The 19,453-nt window shown below is 53.3% G+C and overlaps 1 protein-coding gene across 1 annotated transcript in view; it reads left to right on the top strand.

Moving 5' to 3' along the window:
* PPFIA4 (PTPRF interacting protein alpha 4) overlaps positions 1 to 19,453 on the top strand; it is a 59,817-nt gene that overhangs the window by 9,184 nt on the left and 31,180 nt on the right. Inside the window, 1 exon segment of the mRNA XM_075055002.1 lies at positions 17,470 to 18,282. Within this exon segment, the coding sequence (XP_074911103.1) occupies positions 18,046 to 18,282 (237 nt within the window). The 5' untranslated portion in view covers positions 17,470 to 18,045.

Here is a 19,453-nt window from a genome sequence, read left to right as displayed (position 1 = left end):
ATGTTGTCAGATTCAGAGCAACTCTGGCCATATTGTGTGCATATTAATGTGGAGCCTAAGCAAGGCTCCGCACGTGTGTGTCTGCCTCCATGGATAGCCATGCTGGGTGCTGGGTATGTGCACATCGGGGTCTCTGCTGGGACGGGGTTCGGAGGGATGTTACCTGCAAATGCAGCTCACGGACAGCTGGGGAAGCGGTGGAGAGAGATGCCAAGAGTGGAGGCTGCCGTGGGGAATTGGAGTCGCTCCTGCCTGCAAAACTCCTCACACCGCTGCTTGTGAGATGCTGGATGGGCAGATCAGCTGGGGAGGGCCAGCTTGTCTCCACACTGGGAGCCTGAAAGGGGCTTTGTGTCAGTGCTGGAAGAGCAAGAGCAGCGTGACTTCAGCTCAACCTCCCGGGCTGGGATGGAGCTGCCTTTGCTCTGGAGCGGGAGCCAGCAAGCCCACAATGCTGCATGACACTGATACAGCCCAGACGCTCCTCTCCCCGGCCGTCACCGCGGCAGCCTGAAAAAGCCGGGGCCATGCGAGGCCGCGCTTGCCTAACATGGGCACTGGCTGCTGCCGGCTACAACTGGCAGCTGCAGCTTTGCTTAGCCCTGGCTGCGGATGCTCAGGTCCTCTGAAGGTGGGATGGTCCCTGGGGGGGTCAGAGGCATGGGTGTCCCCTTGCAGGTGATGCTTGTAGGGATGCTGGAGGGACTGCTTGATTTGCTTTTCCACTCGGGATTCTGGCAGCTGGATTCCCAGCCGTGCTGGTGGTGCTGCAAGTACCCTGAGAAAGCAAGGTAGCATCCACGCTCCTCTCCTCAAGCAGTCAGAGCAGGGACCTCGTGATGTGGTACAGCGGCAATGTGGCCCGGGGGTGCCAGGAGAGCAGGATGAGGGCCTCTGTACAGGATGCTTCAAAATACTAATTCAAAAGCATTTAACCATGGCTTCTAGGGAACTCGCTGGTCTGCAGTGGGCTGAGGCTAGCCTGGGACTGCCATCTCCTGCAGCTGCTGTCACCTTCCTCACTGGCATGGCCTCTCGGCACCCAGATTTCTCACAGGTCACCCCAAGCACACCTCCAGAAGTCAGCCCACCACTGTAGTCACCAGGGTGACTTTCAGGTGCGAGCAGAGCCATTCTCAGGTGCTTGCTCTCCATCCCGCTTGTTCTCCAGCTGTTCGGCTTCCCCCATCATATCCTTGTTCTCATCAGTCATTATTTCTCGCTAGGTGAAGGCTTTTTAATAACATATGACATTTCAGCCATTTTTGAGTCATTTCCTTTCTTCCACTCCAATTTTCTTCCTCTTCTTCATAACTAGAAAGCCTTGCTTTGTCCTTGGCCAGAGGGGAGATGTGTGTTATTGCCTCTGTTATCATATTCCGGGAGGTTTGATTGTGTTAATGAAAATCCTTCTCTCTTTCTCTTGTGTGTCGCTTCCACTCCCATCTTCTTCAGTCTGGTTCCTCAAGGAAATGAAACTAAAGGCCTTGTGTTGTCACGGCCTTTTCTCTCCCTCAGCTCGCTCTCAAACATGTTGGTCTCTCTTAGCAAATCTGATGGGCTGGAGAGCTTGAAATGTTCAGGGGCTTGTGATGGCTGGCAGGGAGGACAGAGCGAGGTGATGCCCTGGAGGGGCACTGTGCAGGGGACCGGTGGTGGTGCAGCGGGCTGGGGCTCATTGCCCAGAGAACAGGGCTGTGGATCCCACTGAGCACAAGGAGTGCTGGGGCTGTATCCCCAATCCTGTTAGCTGGGATAACAGGCTGCATTGCTTGGCTATTTTTGCTGCCCAGCTGCTTTTCTTGTGTTCAGGAAGGGAACCAGAGGAGGAGAGTCTCTCTAGCCTCACAAATGGGGTGTTAGTCTGGGTTTCGAGAAACCTGGACTGTGTTTTCAGCTGCAGATTTGCGTGTGGCTGTGCTCGAGGGCTCTTCCTGCAGCAGCAGGAGCTGCAGCTAGTTTAAGCTAATCTGTTGGAGTGTGAACTGCAGTGACAGAGGAGCCAGTGGAGATTTTACGCTGCTGTCCATGCTACAGTAAGGAGAGGCAGTAGAGCTTTTCCAGTGGCTGCTACAAAATCTGTTTCCCTGGTAGTAACTTGGGGATTGTAGCGCTACTGGCGAGGGAAATCTTGGGGGGTCTTGAGAGAAGCATAACGTGCAGTCAGTAGTTCAAGTGCATCGGTGGAAAAGGACCAAAGTGCTTCTTGGTGTGTCCTTGGAGCTCATTGCCCTTTGCAACAAGGGATGGGGTACCTCATGAGCGTGTCCCCTCCTTTCCCAGCCCAGCCTGGGGAGAGGGATCATGCCAGGCTGGGGAGGAGGGTTTGCTGGAGCCCTGCAGCATGGAGATGCTCTGCCCAGGTCTTGCAGTGGGGAAGCAACCTGTCTGCTTTGCAATTTAGCCAGCGACTTAGCTTTTCTGTGGGTGAGTTACTGCTTATGGGCACTAAGTCATGTTGTAGAGCTGTGCTCTGAAGGTTTCACCCTCGCTGTGCTGTGTCCTTCACTTTGCATGTACATCTGGTATTACTTTTGGGCAACCTGTTCTGCTGTTCTCTCTTCAGCCTTCGTTCCTCAGGCCTGGAGCCTTGCTGAATCTCAGCATGGTCCCTGCCTAGTCACTGCTGGAGAAGGAGATTGGGCTTGCCATCAGGGGCCATGCCTCATTCTCTGCCTGGTCCCACCAGACACAATAAGCAGGGTCCTCGTCAGGTCCCCGTGGGCTCCCTTCTCCTAGGGGATTCCCAAACATGTGATCCCCTTAGGGGGGATGCACAGCAGTGGCTCTGTGTCCCAGCTCATGGTGCATCCCTTTCACCTTGCTTGGCCCCTCCACCTACTTATGGTCTGCTGGGTAAGAAGGCTTGATGGTAGGAAGACCAGACCAGCCTTGATGCCACCATGGTCATGCATGAGGCAGATGTTTGGGGGGTGTTTTGGAGCTAGTTTTCTTAACCAGCAGTGAGACATGGATAAAGGTAGGAGGAGGGCTTGCCAGTGGCTCCTGCTCAGGAGCTGGGTGCTTGTGTGGTTTCTCTTTCCAGGAAGGGTTTCGGTTTTCCTTTGTTCTCTCCAGCCTCTCTTTTGATGGTGGTGAGATGGGCTCTGTAATTGAGGAGATCCCAGCTGAATAATCCACTGAGGAAGCTGCTAATTTGAAGACAGGTCTGTAGTAATTAAATCATTATCTGGAGGGAAGTAGAGAACAGATACCAAAACAGGGCTAATTAAAATCCAAACCCAGGATGACTTGGGCTCTGGGCCAGAGCACAGCATAGTCTGTTGGGGATGTCTTCATGTTTAATTGCTTTTCAGAACATCAGTCCCACCAGAAAACCCATCTGTTCCCCCTCACGAGACCAAAATTGACCCAGAAACCCTCTTGTCTTGTCCTGTCCCATGTTCCTCAGACCAGACACAGCCAGAGGATGGCAATATGCTTTGCAGAGGGCAGAGGAGATGGTGAGACCCAATCTGGGAGGGTATTTGGTTCTTGGGCCTCAGAAACTAGATTTCTCCATATCTCTGGAAGATTTAGTCCTTATCTTCTTTCAGCCCTCAGGCTTGGCCACTGCTCTTTGGAATTCACTTGAGATCTAGGAGCAAAGTGGGCTCATATCTATGCCTACTCCATGCATGGAAGGATTTGGACCTACAAAGGTGCCACGGGGACCCAGTGCCTGGGAGGAAGGTGGCTTTGGCTGTAGGGAGAGATGAGTCTTTTTCAGGTTGACTCTATGTCTGGGGTGAGAGCACCTTGGGAGAGGTTTTGTGTACTGCATCACCTGTAAGTATGCAGTGCATTGCTGGATATGAGCCCAGCCCTGGAGTTATCCTGGGGTGTCAGCTCTAAGCAGGTCCAAATAGGTGGAGGTGCCTCTGCTGAGCTGAAACATGATGACTGGAAGGTGTGGTTGTGATGTTGAAGGAGAGAAAGGGTCCCTGGACAGCACTTCATGCTATGCCATGATGACGGCAGATCTACAGGGTGCCGTGAATGCTTTGTCTGAGACTAGTCGAGCCTGAAGTCAACAACTTCCTTCAGAGGGCCAAGCCCTTTGCAAAGCACAATGTGTAAAAATCCCACCTCCCATTTTCAGGATGCTGGGTCCAGGGTAAATTCAATCTTTTCGAACTCCTGCACTGGGTAGATTTCTGCATCAGGGAGGTGTGGCTGCTCTGTCTGCATAGACTGAAGGTTCTAATGTGGGTGGTAGCAAGGTGAAACCCAGCAGCAAACATTGCTTCAGACGAGCTGGCCTTGAATCACTGTATTTCGGCAGGGAAGGGCTTGCAGCTGTCCAAAACAGGCCCCTTCCAAAACTGGTTAAGATAAATTTGTGCGTTTACCTAGTGGAGACAAGGTCAGGGAGCTCTATCTATCAGGTGTGCACGTCCTGAGCATTGCTTGGTGAATGCACCTGTATTGGCACGGGAGGTAAAGGTCATCCCAGGTGAGCTGGTGGCTGTAGGCAGCATCTGAGCTTGGGAAGGTGGGAGGAGGGCATGGCACGGGAGGCCGGGCAGGGAGCCACTTCTGCTCGGGTGAGCATCACACCAACCCCGACACATGCGGGTTTTTTTTTCCCCCTATGTTGCCCTGGAGGGACTGCAGCATTGCAGCAGCAGAGCGCTGGCACTGCAACGGTGACGTGGTGGATCTCGGGGATGGGCTGCTTCGGGCTGAACCATCCCTAAGCCAGTGCTGGTGGAGCTGGGTTCTGCTTGGTACATCTGCAGGAACAGGGCACTGTGGGATGCCCAGGGTCCAAAATTGCATCATAAAGAAGCCAGAAATTTAAAGCTGTCTGCAAAAATGGTCACTAAACCTTCTAGAAAATGTTGGCTCAGCCACTGTGCTTGAGTTGTGTGTGGAGAGGGACTGCCAACCCTGTGTGCGTCCTGTTGGCTTGTGAGCTTTAATGTGCTGCTTCCTTTTAAATAGAGAGGGCGCACGACATTGTCATCTCAGGCAGCAGATGTGTTGCCAATGCATTGGGTCATCTTCTTCCTTTCATCCCCCTCTCCAGGGATTTTATGGTTTCCTGGCCACCATGTTTTTGGGCACCCATGAGAGCACTGCTCAAACGAAGGGACCAGGATAGAAACCACCATGCCTGCATCTCTTCCAGCCAGTCATGCACCAATGTAATTACCTACATTTAATTTCTTTAAAAGCCTGCTGAGCTGCAAATGTGGTTCCCCTCTCCTGGTGATGTTTCACATGAATCGGCCAAATCCTGCTCTCACATCCTCCTGGGGTGGTTCAGGGCATCATCACTGGCACCAGTGCTTGGCCACTTGCCGCAACTCAATGTGTGCAGGAGATCCTCAAAGTGCTGGGGGGGGATTGCAAAGTGCTGTGTTGAGGGGCTTTGTGCGTGATGGGGATGGGTGCTTCTTGGACGCCCTTTGGGGGTGATGGACAGAAACAGGGGCCAGGCTCAATGATGGCATGGTTGGGGCCACCACCTTTGCGGCCTTCTTGGGTGAACTGGGCATGGCTGTGGGACCTTGCAGGAAGCACAGTGGGTCAAAGGCACAGGCTCCTGGGGCTCTCAGTGCCAGGCATGGGGCTTTGCTCAGGGTACACTGGGTGCAGCCGGCAAGGATGCAGAACTCACTGCATTAGCTTAGCTCCACGGAACTGACATTTTAAGAGGGAACGAGTTGGAAATTGAGCTGAACTAATGCCCAACATTGCTTTTCGTGACAATAAATGCTCAGATGAGATCTCTGCTGACACAGAGGAGAGCTGCCACCCCACTGCAAACCGCATCACTCCCCACGGTTTCTGGAGCAATTTTGTGTTAGTTCCCTCAATTTGAAGCTTATCATCTTTTTTTCAAATCCCTCAAACCAAGGGAACAGTGCTAGGGCACTGTATTTCCTCTGACTGGTCTCTCTGCTCATGCAGCGTGGTGCTGAGCATCCCTAGACCAAGTGCTGGTGCAGAGGAACAAGGATGAAGGCCGTGCTGGGCATGCATTGCTGGGACTGTGGCAAGCAGGATGGGTGCCAGGACCACCGAGTGGGCATGGTGATAGCATGGGCTGGAGCATGCTCACTTATCCCTGGATGCCCCTTAGTGCCAGCATGTTCACTGGCTTTTCAGGGACATGTTGAGAGGATGGTTGCCCTGTGGCACCCCCGTCCCTCCCACGGATACATCCAGCCTCCCAGCTGGGATGGGAACTCCATCCCTGGTGGCTCAGCCGCTGGCGCACTGGGACCATACTGGGTAAGGAGCTGGCTGGTGTCCATGGCTGCTCTGCGCTCCAGGCCACCCGGTCCTGCTCCACCTGTCTGGGCTGCAGGAGGTGGCCTTTCTGCCCCATAGGCCATGGAGGTCATTAGCTGGGGTACAGGGTGCTTGTTAATGAAGAGGGGGCTGGTGGAGCTGGGTGAAGCTGTTGAGGGCTCTGCTCAGAGCTCCCTGCTGGGTCTAACGCAGCTCATGACATTCACAACAAGCTTGATTTATTCTTCCTGATCTTCTCCAGTACTTGGGATCTCTGAAGGGAACTGGACTTCTATATCCCTTATATCTTCCTTGTGGACTATATCTAGGATGAATGAGCTCCAGATGGAGCTTTTTCCATATCAGGGTATTTTTGAGGTGCTCTCTATTAGCCATTTTTCTGATGGCTAATAAGGGTTGAGCAAATTCCACTGTTTTCCTAAAGGGGAACAACTTGGATTTTCCTTCTTAACTCAACTTTCAAAGCGTAGCTTCTTCAGGACCTCTGCCTCACTGGCGCAGTGAGCTGGGAACATAGTCCTCTGCTTCACGGTATTTGGAGATGTGCAGGGGCAGAGTCACCACCAAAAACTCCTTCTTGCAAGAAACAAGGCTTAAAATGCAAGACAAATGCAGAAGCCTTCCTGCAGCACTGTCCAGCCAAGGCCAGCACTTGGCTCTTTCCTGCTACTATGGCTGGAGGCTGTGTGCCGGACGAGCTTCATCTGTGGGCTGATTTTGCATAATGAAGAGTTTGGGTTGAAGATGTGGACTTGCTCGATGCAGGTTAAACAGAAGCAGACAGAGCTCTAGTGTCTGCGCCTTGCCCCTGGCTGCCTTTTAAATGTCACTGTCCTCAGATGTCCCTGCATGGCTGCTTCTGCCATGCCATGCCATGTCCTGTCACTTGCCATGAACTGCAGGGACGAGACACCGGGAGCTGACACCCGGCTGCCTGGACCCTCGAGGGCACAGGCACTGTGGGAGCAGCAGCAGGGTTATTGCAGCCTGGGTTAGGGGTGGACGGGGGCCGTGCTGCAGTTTGTCTCCATCTCTGCCTGCTCCTTCCTGGGACCAGACCTGCCTTCTGTGCTCCTCTGCCAGCTTCATCCACCCCTTCCAAACCACATCACGGGCAGCCAAGATGCCAAAGGACCATGACTTGGCCAGGGAAGGTTGTGGTTATCCCCAGCATGAGGATGCTTGGGAAGAAAAGCAGGTTTCTCCCAGGTGGGGATTTAACCCCACGATACTGCCTTGCCCTACACAGAGCTGACCAACCACAGTGCTGAGATGCCATCCACCCACCCATGTGTCCCAGTAGGGGTGGAGATGCACAGGGTATGTCTGGGGTTTTTTTCCCTGTGAACATTGCAGAGCTGTCCTGGTACTGGATCTGGCCCAATCATCCTTGGAGCCTGACTGCACAGAGCTGAGAATCACACTGGTATTCCACTCCCCACCAAGGCATGTCTGCAGCTGGGCAAAAACTGTTTAGTAATTAGCTGCACCATCAGCAAAGGGATTAAATATCTTGCTAACGTTACTTAGCACAAGGAAGGGAAAGCAGAAGGGATGAATATGAGGGGGAGCCCCCCCATCTCTTGAGTTACCAAAAGCATCTGAGTCGCCTCTGTTTGGGGTCATCCAATGCCCAAGCCAAGATGTCACCACTCTTCTTGAATAGGAGGGACTAAAACCTGCCATGTTTTGGGAGGATGGAGGAAAGCGATGTCCTGATGCATCTGGGGAGACCCTGGATTATGTGCAGGTGGGATGGGGAGCACAAGGAGGGCTTGGGGCGCAGGTCTTACTGCCATTATCTCTGCTTGTGTGCTAAAGTGGTCAATGGTGAATTGACGAGCTCTGGAGCCTCCCCATGATGTGGGTCATGCTCCAGGACCATTGCTTTTCCCTTTCAGGTTGCGTTGGCTGTGAAACCTCCCTGTGTGTGAGGCAGGGACGTGTTCCTGAGTCTGCCACAGTCCAAACTGGAGCCAGCAGTGCTAGGCATTTCCCTGGTCTGTCCTCTATGGCTCTGAATACCCTCTAATACTTCCCAAATTTCATACTGAAAACCCAGTCTGCCTCTTCTCTGGCTTTCCAAATTACCTCCCTGGGCTCTTCCTCAACACCACTCAAAATCTGTGGTCTGGTGAAGGATAGTGACAAAATGCTTAAGACCTGCCCAAGCAGGGCAGGGAGCGGGGTGCTGCTCTGGACCCTGGGGAGCTCACTGAGCCACTTTCCCTTTCCACCGTTCATGGAGTTGGCAGCCAAATTTTATAATGGGAAATGGGCAGATGTGCAGCAAATGTGTGGGAGCAATTATTATTGCTGAGGCTTGTTGCACGAAGGGCCATGCTCGGGGTGTGGATGATGCACCTGGGTGTGGAGAAGATGCCTGTGAGCTGAGCGATGCAGTGGAAACCCTGGATCTTGGGCAGAGGAGGCATACAAGCTGCTTAGGGCAAGAGGCTGCTGCATTAGGATGCATATGGTGTTTGCCATGGGTTTTCTTTACAAGCAGCAGCCTCCCATGTCCCCTGGGCTGGGTGCAGAAGCCCTAGCTGCCTGCTGTAGCATGGGTACTGGGGCCTGGGTGGGTGAAGAGGAACCTCTGCATCTTTTCACGGGGCTTGGGTGCACCCGCGGCACAGATTTCAACACCCCCCCTTCATGCTGGTGACTCTTCCCCCATCACTGAATAAATTAGCACCAGCAAGTGCTCGCAGTGTGTGACTAAAGCAGGGCAGGGGCTGGTTTGGCAGTGAGGAGGAGGGCCCCCCGCTCTGGGGCGTCAGGCTCCCAGATGAAATAACTCCTCATCAAAAGTGTCATGGGGGTGGGAGGGATGTACCCGTGGCAAAACCTCAAGTGAAATCATGGAAAATCACCAGCCATCCCTCCAAGTCTCAGCGATGATTGAAGTTATGCCCTGCTAGGGGAAACTGAGGCACAAAACCTCACCTTGCCAAAGGTGAGGGGCCTTTTGCCGTGACACTGCCTCTCTGAAAAGTGCATGATTTTCTCCCCTTGGTTGTAGACTGCTTCCCTGTGCACCATTCCCTCTCAAAGGAGTTCACATCCACCTTGGGCTAGAAACCAGCCTGATTGCTGGGATCCCAGTGCTCACCTTCACTTGCAGATTCATCTAGGGGCTGATTCACCTTGACATGCTGCTTCTAGAAGAGCCATGGCAATTGCATTTCCCTCTGCTGCTTGTTTAAACTAACCTTGAATGAAGCAGAAGTCAAAGGCTTTGTCCTAACAGAGCAAAGGACGTAGGGTTTGGTTGCAAAGTTGTAGAAAAAAAGAATGAAACAGCCACGTGCACACACAGGGGCGGTGAGCGGATGAGCTATTGAAAAAGGAAATTATTGTAACCAGCATTGTGGCTTTTTTGCATCAGGTCGGTTGCTGTTAATACCCCTCCTTATCTCTGTGGACGGGTCTGAGTGCAGACCACATCCCGGAAGAGGAATGTGAGCTCGGTATCATGCATCAAGCACATCCTTCTCCTCCCTTCCAGGGAGTCCAGCTCACGGCACAAAGTGGTTTCCCAACCACTCACCCATTGAAGGAATTGGTATTTCTCTGGCATTGCCTGCAGTCCCATCGTTTCAGTGATGCTGCTGGATTTTTGTGGAAATCCGCTACAAAGCGTTATCAGTGCAGGTGACTGGAGTGGGATTGCGGTGACAGGTTTTGGGGGATTTGGTTTCTAATCATTTGGGGTAATCCCTTCTGCCTGCTGGGGCAGGTCTGCAGCAGGGTGAAATCCAGCTCATGGGCTTGTTACAGTGACCATATTCCTTTGCTTCACTAGCACGCTTGCTGGGCTCCACGTGAGCTCCTGGCCACACTGGAATGGATCCTCACAAGTTTAGCAGCAGCTTCAGACCTGTCATCCTCTCTCCCCTCAGTTGTGTTTTTGGCTGTTGCAAACCCAGGGATGAAGTTTGAAGGTGAGCCTGGGCTTGCTGAGTCTCTTGGCCAGGCTTTGGGATCCCTCTTGTCAGAGGGATCATCCAGTTTGGAGGCCCTCCAAGGCTCATTCCCGTCTGTCATCTCACCCCAAAGTGCAAAGGCAGGAGGTTTGCGTGCTGGTGTGTCTTTACCTCACAGTCCCTTCCTGTGCCAGATCCCTCCTTGCAATAAACTGAGATTATGCCTTTCTCTGGGGTCCGTTGAGGACATATAGCCCATTTTGGAAACAGGGAAACTGAGTCAGGAACCATAACACAACCAATACAACACTCTCCAAGGGGTGACACAGTCCTGTAAATTGGCGTACAAGACCAGGTTTAGGTGCCATCCTCTGTTAGGGGTGTTCACCATCCTCTGCACTGTGCACCCCATATCCACACTAGAGGACCCAGCAGAGATTTCAGCTCATCATCTGACGAGCTTTTTGTTGTGGAACAATTGTGTTTCTGCACAATGGCGAGGAGCAGGTGGCTTTCTGAAAATACCCACTGGAAGTTGTGTGTAATGCCTCCCCTCCCACTGGGAACTATAAATATCAGTTGAATACTAACACTTACTTCTCCCTGCAAAGAAACAGCCAGATCTGGACATTTTTCCTCCTGGTTTCTCCTCTGGCTTAGTGGCCTGCAGCAAGCAAGGGCTGAGGATGGGAACTGCTTTTTGGGTTTGGAGCAAGCCTTTGGGGCAGAAGCGTGCCCATTAAGGTAAGATATCGGGAATAGCTGTCTTTTATTGCTTGTAGTGTCCTCTGTCCCCATGTCTTAGGGGCATCCACTGCTTCCCTGCCACCTCTGAGACAGGTCCAAAACCTGGAGACACTGCCCACATGTCCTGTCTTGCCAGGGTTGCATCTCCAGCAAGGGACAAGTTGGGCATTGTCCCCTGGGGAGCAAAGGACATGTTGCTGCAGGTGTGGGGACCCTAGGTGACTTCCTGGGCCTGGATGGGAGAAGAGGCACCGCTACATCTTTTCTCAGGTTTCGATCACATCCATAGTGCAGATCTCCACAGTGGTGACTCTCCCTCTGTGAACTCATCTCACCCTTTAGTATGTGAATCTAATCCTTTGCAGCTAAAAACTGGCACCTTATTTCTAGCCAGAATGCCTCATTTCCCTTATTATCCCTGGGTGTCCTGGCCACGGGCTGTCCCTGGCATCAGCCAGGTACCATCTGCGCGGTACCCTGCCGTTGGCAGGGCTGCATTAAGGAATGTGGAGGCACCATCACCATATGGGCCCCATGGTAAATTGGATCTTCCTTGTCCTTCTCAGGGACTGGAGGTCCCCAGAGACCACAGTGCATCCCAGGAGTAAATGTAAGGACTCAGGGGAGATGCTGGGATGAGGCTGTATCTGCCAATTGGTTTTCTTATTGAAAGGCAGCTTTTCCCCGTGGATCACCAAGGATGGAGAAGCCAGGGTGCTTGAGCTTGCAGAAAGGGCTGCTCCGGTCCAGGCTTGTAAAACTGTAAGAAACCTGTGGAGTATATAGGTAGGGATCTATGCTTAAGCACAGAGATAGAGGGAGGAAAGGAAGGATGGAGAGGGGTGCTGACGAGGAGCTCCTGGCACATGTGGAGCTCAGCTGGCCATCTCCAATGCAGACAAGCCCCATCTGGACACTGTGGCACAAGTAGTAGCTCTCCTGCAATCTCAGGGCAGAAATGCCTTGGGAGGTGGAATCTCAGCCTATGGCCCATGTGAGGATGTGGCAAAGGCATCTCCAAGACTTGCCATGGGTGAAGATTTCCATTTCTAGTCTCTGCGCTTAAAACGGCAATTTCCACTGTTGAACCAGGGCACTTCAGCATCCTCTTTGTCTTGTGTGCAGGAATAATCTCCATTTTCTCAGCCTCTAATTACCATATCTCCCACCAAGGGTAAAATGGAAAGCGGGCTCCGTGGGTTGGTGGAGATGTTGAGGATGTTCCTGCTCTGCCATCCATAAGACATTCCATGGCTTGGTGGGTCAGGACTGACCTTCCTCCAGGAGGATCGGTGGCTCAACATGTCCTGGCTGCTCCAAAGTGGTGTCTGATGTCAACGAGGGTGGGAAGCACTTACGGTGGTACATGACTCCATCTGCGGGAACAGTGATTGGGACGAGCTTGCTGGAAATGTGAAGATATGACACTTTTAGAGCCTGTCCATGTAATCACATTTAATGCAGCATCACCAGGAAAAGGTGAAAAAAGAAGTCCTGCAAGGAAAAAACAATAGCAAAAGGGCATCACCCTCCTTCTTCCTCCTGGGTCTGGCTGGGAGGGGGTCAGCACGGGATGCTGGAATCCCATCTTTGGCCAGTTTGGCAGAGGGGAAGCCGTCCTCATGCCAGTGAGCTGGAAGCAACGAGTACTGGTGTGGGCTCTGCTGCCCTGACTGCGCTGCTCTTTTGAGGCCGGGTTGGGCGGCTGATGAGGATTTTCTAGGAGCGGAAAAGATCAAACTGACGTTTTTATGGGATGATCAATCTCTGCGAGCTTGTTGCCTCCGAGGTGCGCGTTAAACCCTCTTTGCCAGCTGCCTGCTGGGGTGATGATCTTGCTGACAGAGCCATAGAGGTTTTTTTCTTTCTCTTGTCAGGTCTGAGATGAGAGTGAAGCTGTTCAGAATAAAAAAGCAAGCCTGTCTCTGCCTTGGTGCACAGGCAGTTTTGTGTGTGGATAAATGCTGGGTGTGCTTCTTGCCCTGGTGGAAAAAGGAAAGCCAGGGTGCTCCCTGGGACTGAGCATCCTGCAGGCAGCTTGGTTCACTACAGAGTTGTGCCAAGCAAATAATCAGCTCAAGGGCAAAAAACCCCCCTCTGGTCTCCATCAGCTGCTCCATGTCTGGGCATCACCATGGCAAACCAGCATCTCCAAGCAGGCAGCGCGTGACTGTGCTGTTTTCCATCCCAAAGAGTGGGGAAAGCATCTTTTTTTTTTGGGGGGGGGGGGGCAGGGATAGTAAAGCAAGCACGTTTTCACTGGCAACAAACCTGCTTCCAGCAAGTCTGTGCCTGGCAGCCCCGCGGGACTAAAAATACCCAGCAAAGGGCTAGAGCTGCGCAGTGTCTGTTTTCTCAGCTCACCAGCTGTCTCCTTGCATCCTCACTCCTCTACCCAATGATTATCCCATCAGTTAAGGCCCTCTAAACCCAGGCAGCAGCATTTACATAGTTTTACCAGGTACAGTTGAAAGGTTGAGATTCACAGGCAGCGTTTTGCTGCTAATTGTGAGCAAGCTCAGACCCCTCCGACATTCAGTGCCAAAGGGCTGCTTTCAGACTGCCCTTGCTGCTGCTAAAGTCACCGGCAAAGTGTGTGATGTGTTTGTGCTGTCGTCCACACTGACATCCCCAAGGTTCTTAAAATGACTGGTTGGATATGCAGGTCTGCCTAAGAAATGCTGAGCTTTGCTATGCTGGGACGGCATCTTGTGTATGCAACTGCCAGCTGGGCTCCTGGGGGAAGAGGTGCATGGGAATGGGTGATTTTCTGTTGCTTTTGGAGAATGGAGAAAATCTCAAGGTTTGAGGTGGTACAGAAATGAGGGGATGCTCGTGTCGAGGGGAGCTGACCCTAGGCAGGACCTTCCTGCACACATGTTCCTGCACATCCCCGGACACATGCACATTCCTACTTGTGTGCATGTCCCTGCATGCGTGGATGTTGCTGCATATGTGTATGTCCCTGCGTGTGCACACACCCCTGCATGCTCACCCGTGCCTCTTGCTCACCAAACACACTTCCTGCTCCAAAAGTCTTGAAGACAGCAGGTATCAAACCCAGCCTGGTCCTGGCTTCCTCACTTGGAATTTATCACAAATAAAACCTTTGCAACTGCCCTGACCCCAGATGATGGTCCTGCCCATTAGCTGGGCAACTCCTGGTGCTTGTGGTTTTGCTGTTGCTCTGGTTTTGCAGTGAAAGCTGTTGTGGTTGAATCCAGAAATAACCACTCCCAAGACCATGGGGTAGGAGAGTTGCCCAGTGGTTGTTGGCGGGACAGCTCTGCGGCAGGGGTGCTAGAAGCAGCTCAGGGTCTGTCTGTAGCTGTTATGGATATGGACAGTGCCTCCGCAGTGCAGGGAGTTTCCCACTGTTGGGGTCTACTGTGATTTCAGCCAGGAGATGGGCACAAGTGGCTGAATTGTTTCCAGAGCCATGCTCAGAGGTGGCAGAGCATCAGCCTGGATTTACCCAGCGGGCACCCACTGGCAGAGGGATGCTCACGGTGCAGCAGTGTCACGGGGAGGGTGGAGAGCCCTGAAAGCCCTGGGCTGGCTGCCCACCACCTGCCTGGGGGCTTCAGGCCAGGTGGTAGGAAGTCTCATCCCTGCTTGTAGTGCTTCTCCAGCTGCAGAGGATTGTAGCAGCTCTCCTTGCCTTATGCCACAGTGTGTATCCTCCATAGCACCCATGCCTGGTGGCCCAGGATGCAAGGGCAGAATGTAACCATTCTCCAGCGAAGACATGGGGCATGGAGGAGCTTTGAGTCACTAAGCATTGCCTTGTCCTGGGCAGACAGTATTATGCTGTATCACATCTTTGCTGAGCATGCTCAGGAGGACAGAGCACAGATGCTTTTGGGGACCAGTGAGATGGGATGAGTCCATCCTGGACCAGCATCGGTGCCATGCAAGGTCCCTGTGATACTGTTATCACCCTCCCCAGGCTGAGGTGTTGGGCTGTGCTTATCACCCCCAGTCTCCCTTCACAAGCACAGCAGATGTAACAGGATATAACTATGTACAGGAGCAGGTTGCAGTGAAGCAAAGTAGCACATGGGCTTACCCAAACCCTCCAACCACCTGTGCATGAGCTCAACCATGGGGGAAGCAAAAAGAAAATTAGCCCTTGGGTGATGCATGGGGTAAATCTGTGCCTTCTCCTGGACTGTGTGGGTCCGGCCCCTTGGATTACGTCCACGGTGTGTGAGGAGCTGCCACAGCCTGGCTGGGACTGGCGTCTGCAGATTCTCTTCATGGTAAGCGAGTCTCTCCTTTGCAGCTGGGATAAATTTCCATCCCATCATCCTTCCCGTCAGATTTATGTCTTGGCCATTCCCTGCAGCATTTCCCCTCCCTGAGTGCCTGCAGGGCTCTTGCCTCCTTGATTGATATGTCTTAATTCACCTGCTAATTCATTCAATCCCTTGCCAGCAGCTGGGGTGGGGACATGGCCACATCACTAATTTTGCCATTCAGGTTGTGCTCGGGGTGGGTGGGGGGGCTCTCTGGCTTTCTGTTCAACCCACAAGCAGAGGTACAGCAGTGAAATGGTGCATGAAAGTCACCTCATTTGGGTTTTGCATCCAAAGTAGCAGGGCTTAGGCCTGGGGTAAGGCTGATATCTACTCTTCTTGGCGCAAAGTCTCCCTAGAGCCTGGGACATCTGCCTTCCAGGAAGGCTGACAGCATGGCCATGCTTGTGTGGGGGTACCACTGGGAATGCTACTTAGGGGAAGGAGGACTGGAAAACATTTTACCTCCTTAATTACGGGGATGAGGCTCATGTCCAGCTCAACCCAAGGAGAGAAGGGGGCTGGAATGGTCCCTTGGTCAATGCCGTTTTCTCCATGAGCCTCCTTTTTGCAGGGATTCTGTGGGGATGGGGCGTCCTCAGTGCACGGTTATCCCGGTCATCCATGTCCCAACAGCCAGGAAGGAGCCTGAACAAGTCTCAAAGGTTCAGGACAGCATTGCATGCCCGTAACAGGTTTTATCTCCCTTGACGAATGTGACTTAAATCTGCAAAGGGGGAGGAGGTTGGACAGCCACCTGTGGGACAACCGTGTCCCATGTCCCCAGTGTGCAGCAGCCAGCTTTCAGTATAACATGCTGGATGCACGTTGTGGGGCTGGTACTTTTGCCAGAGCTTCTCTATTTTTAGAGGGTTTTTTGTGTCAAACTTCCCATCAGCTGATGAGCCAATGTCATCCCAAGAACAGAGCTACAGTTCCCCTGGCCCTGGCAGTGTGTGTCTGTGCGTCTGGGTGTGCACAAAAGCATCTCCTTACGCACGCTGCCTTTGAATGGGGGAGAAGTGCCCTGCTGTGCCGCCAAGCTGTTTGAGACATGAGCTTTTATTCTAGTCCAAAGGGCCAGAACAGGCTGATCTGGCCCATGACTGCGTGCAGGTCCTTTTTGTCTGTTATGCGTATGTTGGTTTGAAAAGAGAGTGATATAAGGATATTCACACCTATCCTTGAGCATTATATCTGTTGTAAAGATTGAAAAACTTAAGGGGGACTACCCCATAACCGGCATTAGACCAGTGGCCCTTGCCCTGTGCTTGCCATGTCATGTTTTGTTGCTCAGCTCAAGTCCTGCCCATGGTTTGTCCCCTTGCAGACAAAGCCTGGCAAAGACAGTGATAAGGGGTGGACAGGTCCCAGGGTGGCTGGGATGACAGCAGCACACTGACCCTTGCTGCTGGGAACCTTCATCCAGCTGTAGTGGGCTGAAGCTCACCCAAAGGGCTGCGTCAGTAGAAGTCCCCGTTTGGCACCTTGTCTGTGATGGTTTTAGGCTGCAGAAGCGAAGGCGAGGCTGTGGGTACCAGCATCACCCCCAGAACCAAATCCCCAGTTTCAGCCACGCTTTAATCCAGCCTAAATACAGGCTGCTGCCCAAATTGGTGGCTCTGCCTCTCCCCGCCAGCGTCTCAACCCTGGCACTGGCTGGGGAACAGTGCTTGTGCTCAGGCAGTAATTCGGGGATGCTGCTGCCTCCATCCCCTGGGTAGAGCTTTGAGCAACAAAGGATGCACTGAAGTTCAGTTATCACTGAACAACTGGTCCCACTGCATCTGTCCCTGTTGGTGCCACAGAGAGAGAGGGAGTTGAACATTAATCTGGTCATTCAATTCATTTATTGCTGTGACTTCATGCTGGGTTTGGGCCAAACCCAGGTTTGAACCTGATTTTCTGCAAACAGAGAGTTTCTGCAGCTGGAGGACACTTGGGCCGTGGGATCCCTTGGCAGCCAGACACTCCATGGAGGGGATGGGATCCTGGCCCAGGATTTTGGGTCCCAGGGATACTGTTCCCTGCAGCTTGGTACCATACTGGATACAGTGTAGCGAGCACGTGTGTGCAGGGTGGTACAACCTGACACAGCCCATTCTTGTGGGTGCTGAGCCCACCTGTTGCAGCCTTCCAGGGTTTGATGGGGGGAAAAGAGTGCTGGGCAGGTGCCCTGGGCATTTTGGGAGCAGCAGGAGGGATCTCATCTCTGTCCCCCTCTCCTGTAGGTCACCGGAGTGCGTTTGAAGAGCTGTGATGCCAAACGGAGACACATTCCCACGTCAGCAGTGACCATCTCATCCAGCCTTGGGGAGAACAGCCCATCATCACTGGAATCCTCCTCAGCATGCCTGGGCAGCCCAAATATCCCCCGGACCCTCCCTGTGCTGCTGCCAGCTTGGGATCCCCATTGGGACAAGTCCTCAAGGGTCACTTTGTCCCCCTCTGAACATCTCCATGGCTCACTGATGCTGCAGCCCCCTCCGAAAGGCATCAGAGAGGTGACACGAGGGACCCTGGCAGTGACAAGCAGCCGAGCGGGGGGATTTCAGACTGCAAGGGCCTTGTCAGTGCCAAGGACGTCCCTGCATCCCCACCAGACTGATGCCAGCTTCTGCTTAGCACCCAAGAAGAAGGGATGCGGAATCCCCTCCACCTTCACCGCCCCGTTGCCCCCTCCCATCCTGGCTCCCCTGACCCATAGGAGCCTGTAGCAATGTAATCAGGGCCCTGCGGCTCAACAGCACCCACTGCCCGCCTTACCAGCCACCTTCAAGACCCACACCCACCTGTCACACCCCGCCATGATGTGCGAGGTGATGCCCACCATCAGCGAGGGGGACCCTCTGGGTCCCCCCCAGGGCTCTGAGGCGGATGCCGACTTCGAGCAGCTGATGGTGAACATGCTGGATGAGAGGGACAAGCTGCTGGACACCCTGCGAGAGACCCGCGAGACACTCTCTGTCACCCAGAGCCGCTTGCAGGAGACCCTACGAGAGCGTGACCAGCTCCAGAGGCAACTCAACTCGGCGCTCCCGCAGGTAAGGATCAGGCCCTGGAATGAGCAGGAGCCTTCATTGAGTCATATAAGGACGATCAGCTGCTTGGATGTGATTTTTAGCTCATGCCTTTAGGAAGATCAACCTGGTGTGATAACGGTGATGCTGCCGGGTATGTTGCACTTCATGCCAATAGTAAAACCCATAGGTTCTCCCAGGCCAAGCCACAACCAGCTTGGACATCTCCCCTTCTCCTCTGTACCCCTCATTGGTCTGTGAGTCCATGCAGGCAGATGTGGGACTGCAATCTCTGCTGTTGCACAGGGGAATGGGTATGGAGAAGGGGCAAAACCTTCCCAAGGACACCCCAGGGCAACAGCGAGGCAGACACAGAACCCATGCTTGCCCACTGGAGACAGCCCATTGCGTAACAGTGCTTGGGGAGCAGGCAGCACATTTTGGGTAGTGGATCTGGCTTGCTACCTCCAGCCAGCTCATCAGGATGTCAGGAGGTCCTTGGTTTCATGAGTCCACACTGGCAGTTAGAGAGTCCCCAAACGTGGGGACATTAACCACATTCCTTCCCGACTGCTGGAGCAAAGCCACCACTCCCTGTCACTTCCCTCGCCAGGAGGGCTTCTTTCCATCAGCCCATCAGCCCAGTGGAGTGATGGGACTTTCTTTGTCTCGAGCTTGGTCCTGAGAGGGGACACCGGAGGCAGAGCTGGGTACAGAGTAGGGATTGGGACATGGCAATGGGCCCATTTGTTCCCTGAGCTGGAGCAGATGGACAGCAGGCAGGGAGGCTGCCAGAGGTCTGTGCTCAGCGAGCAGCCCAGGGTATAGGGAAATCAGGGCTTGCCATGGCTCTGCTGGGGTTTCTGGTGTTGCTTTGCTCCCGGCTCTCCAGGACCCACTCCAGGTACTCCAGAGACCCGAACTTGAGCTTGGCCTCTACAAACAAAGATGCTCAGGTCAGAAGAGGATGAGGTGGATTAGTGTCACAGAGCTGTGCCTGGTGGATCTGAGCTGCCCACCTTCTCTGCGGGGTCTTGTGGGCAGCACACAGTGTCCCAGGGCCCAGACTTGGGGGAAGCAGGATTTGGGGGGCTTTTTCACTGCTCCATTGTGGGTGTGATGTGGTGAGGAGCCCAGCAGCCAGGGGAAACAGGAAGCTTTGAATGTTTATATCCGTTCTGACTGTGCCAGTGCT

Source organism: Buteo buteo, chromosome 23 (assembly GCF_964188355.1).
Source record: "Buteo buteo chromosome 23, bButBut1.hap1.1, whole genome shotgun sequence".
In the NCBI taxonomy this organism is placed as follows: Eukaryota; Metazoa; Chordata; class Aves; order Accipitriformes; family Accipitridae; genus Buteo; species Buteo buteo.
This window is presented reverse-complemented; position numbering and strand designations above follow the sequence as displayed.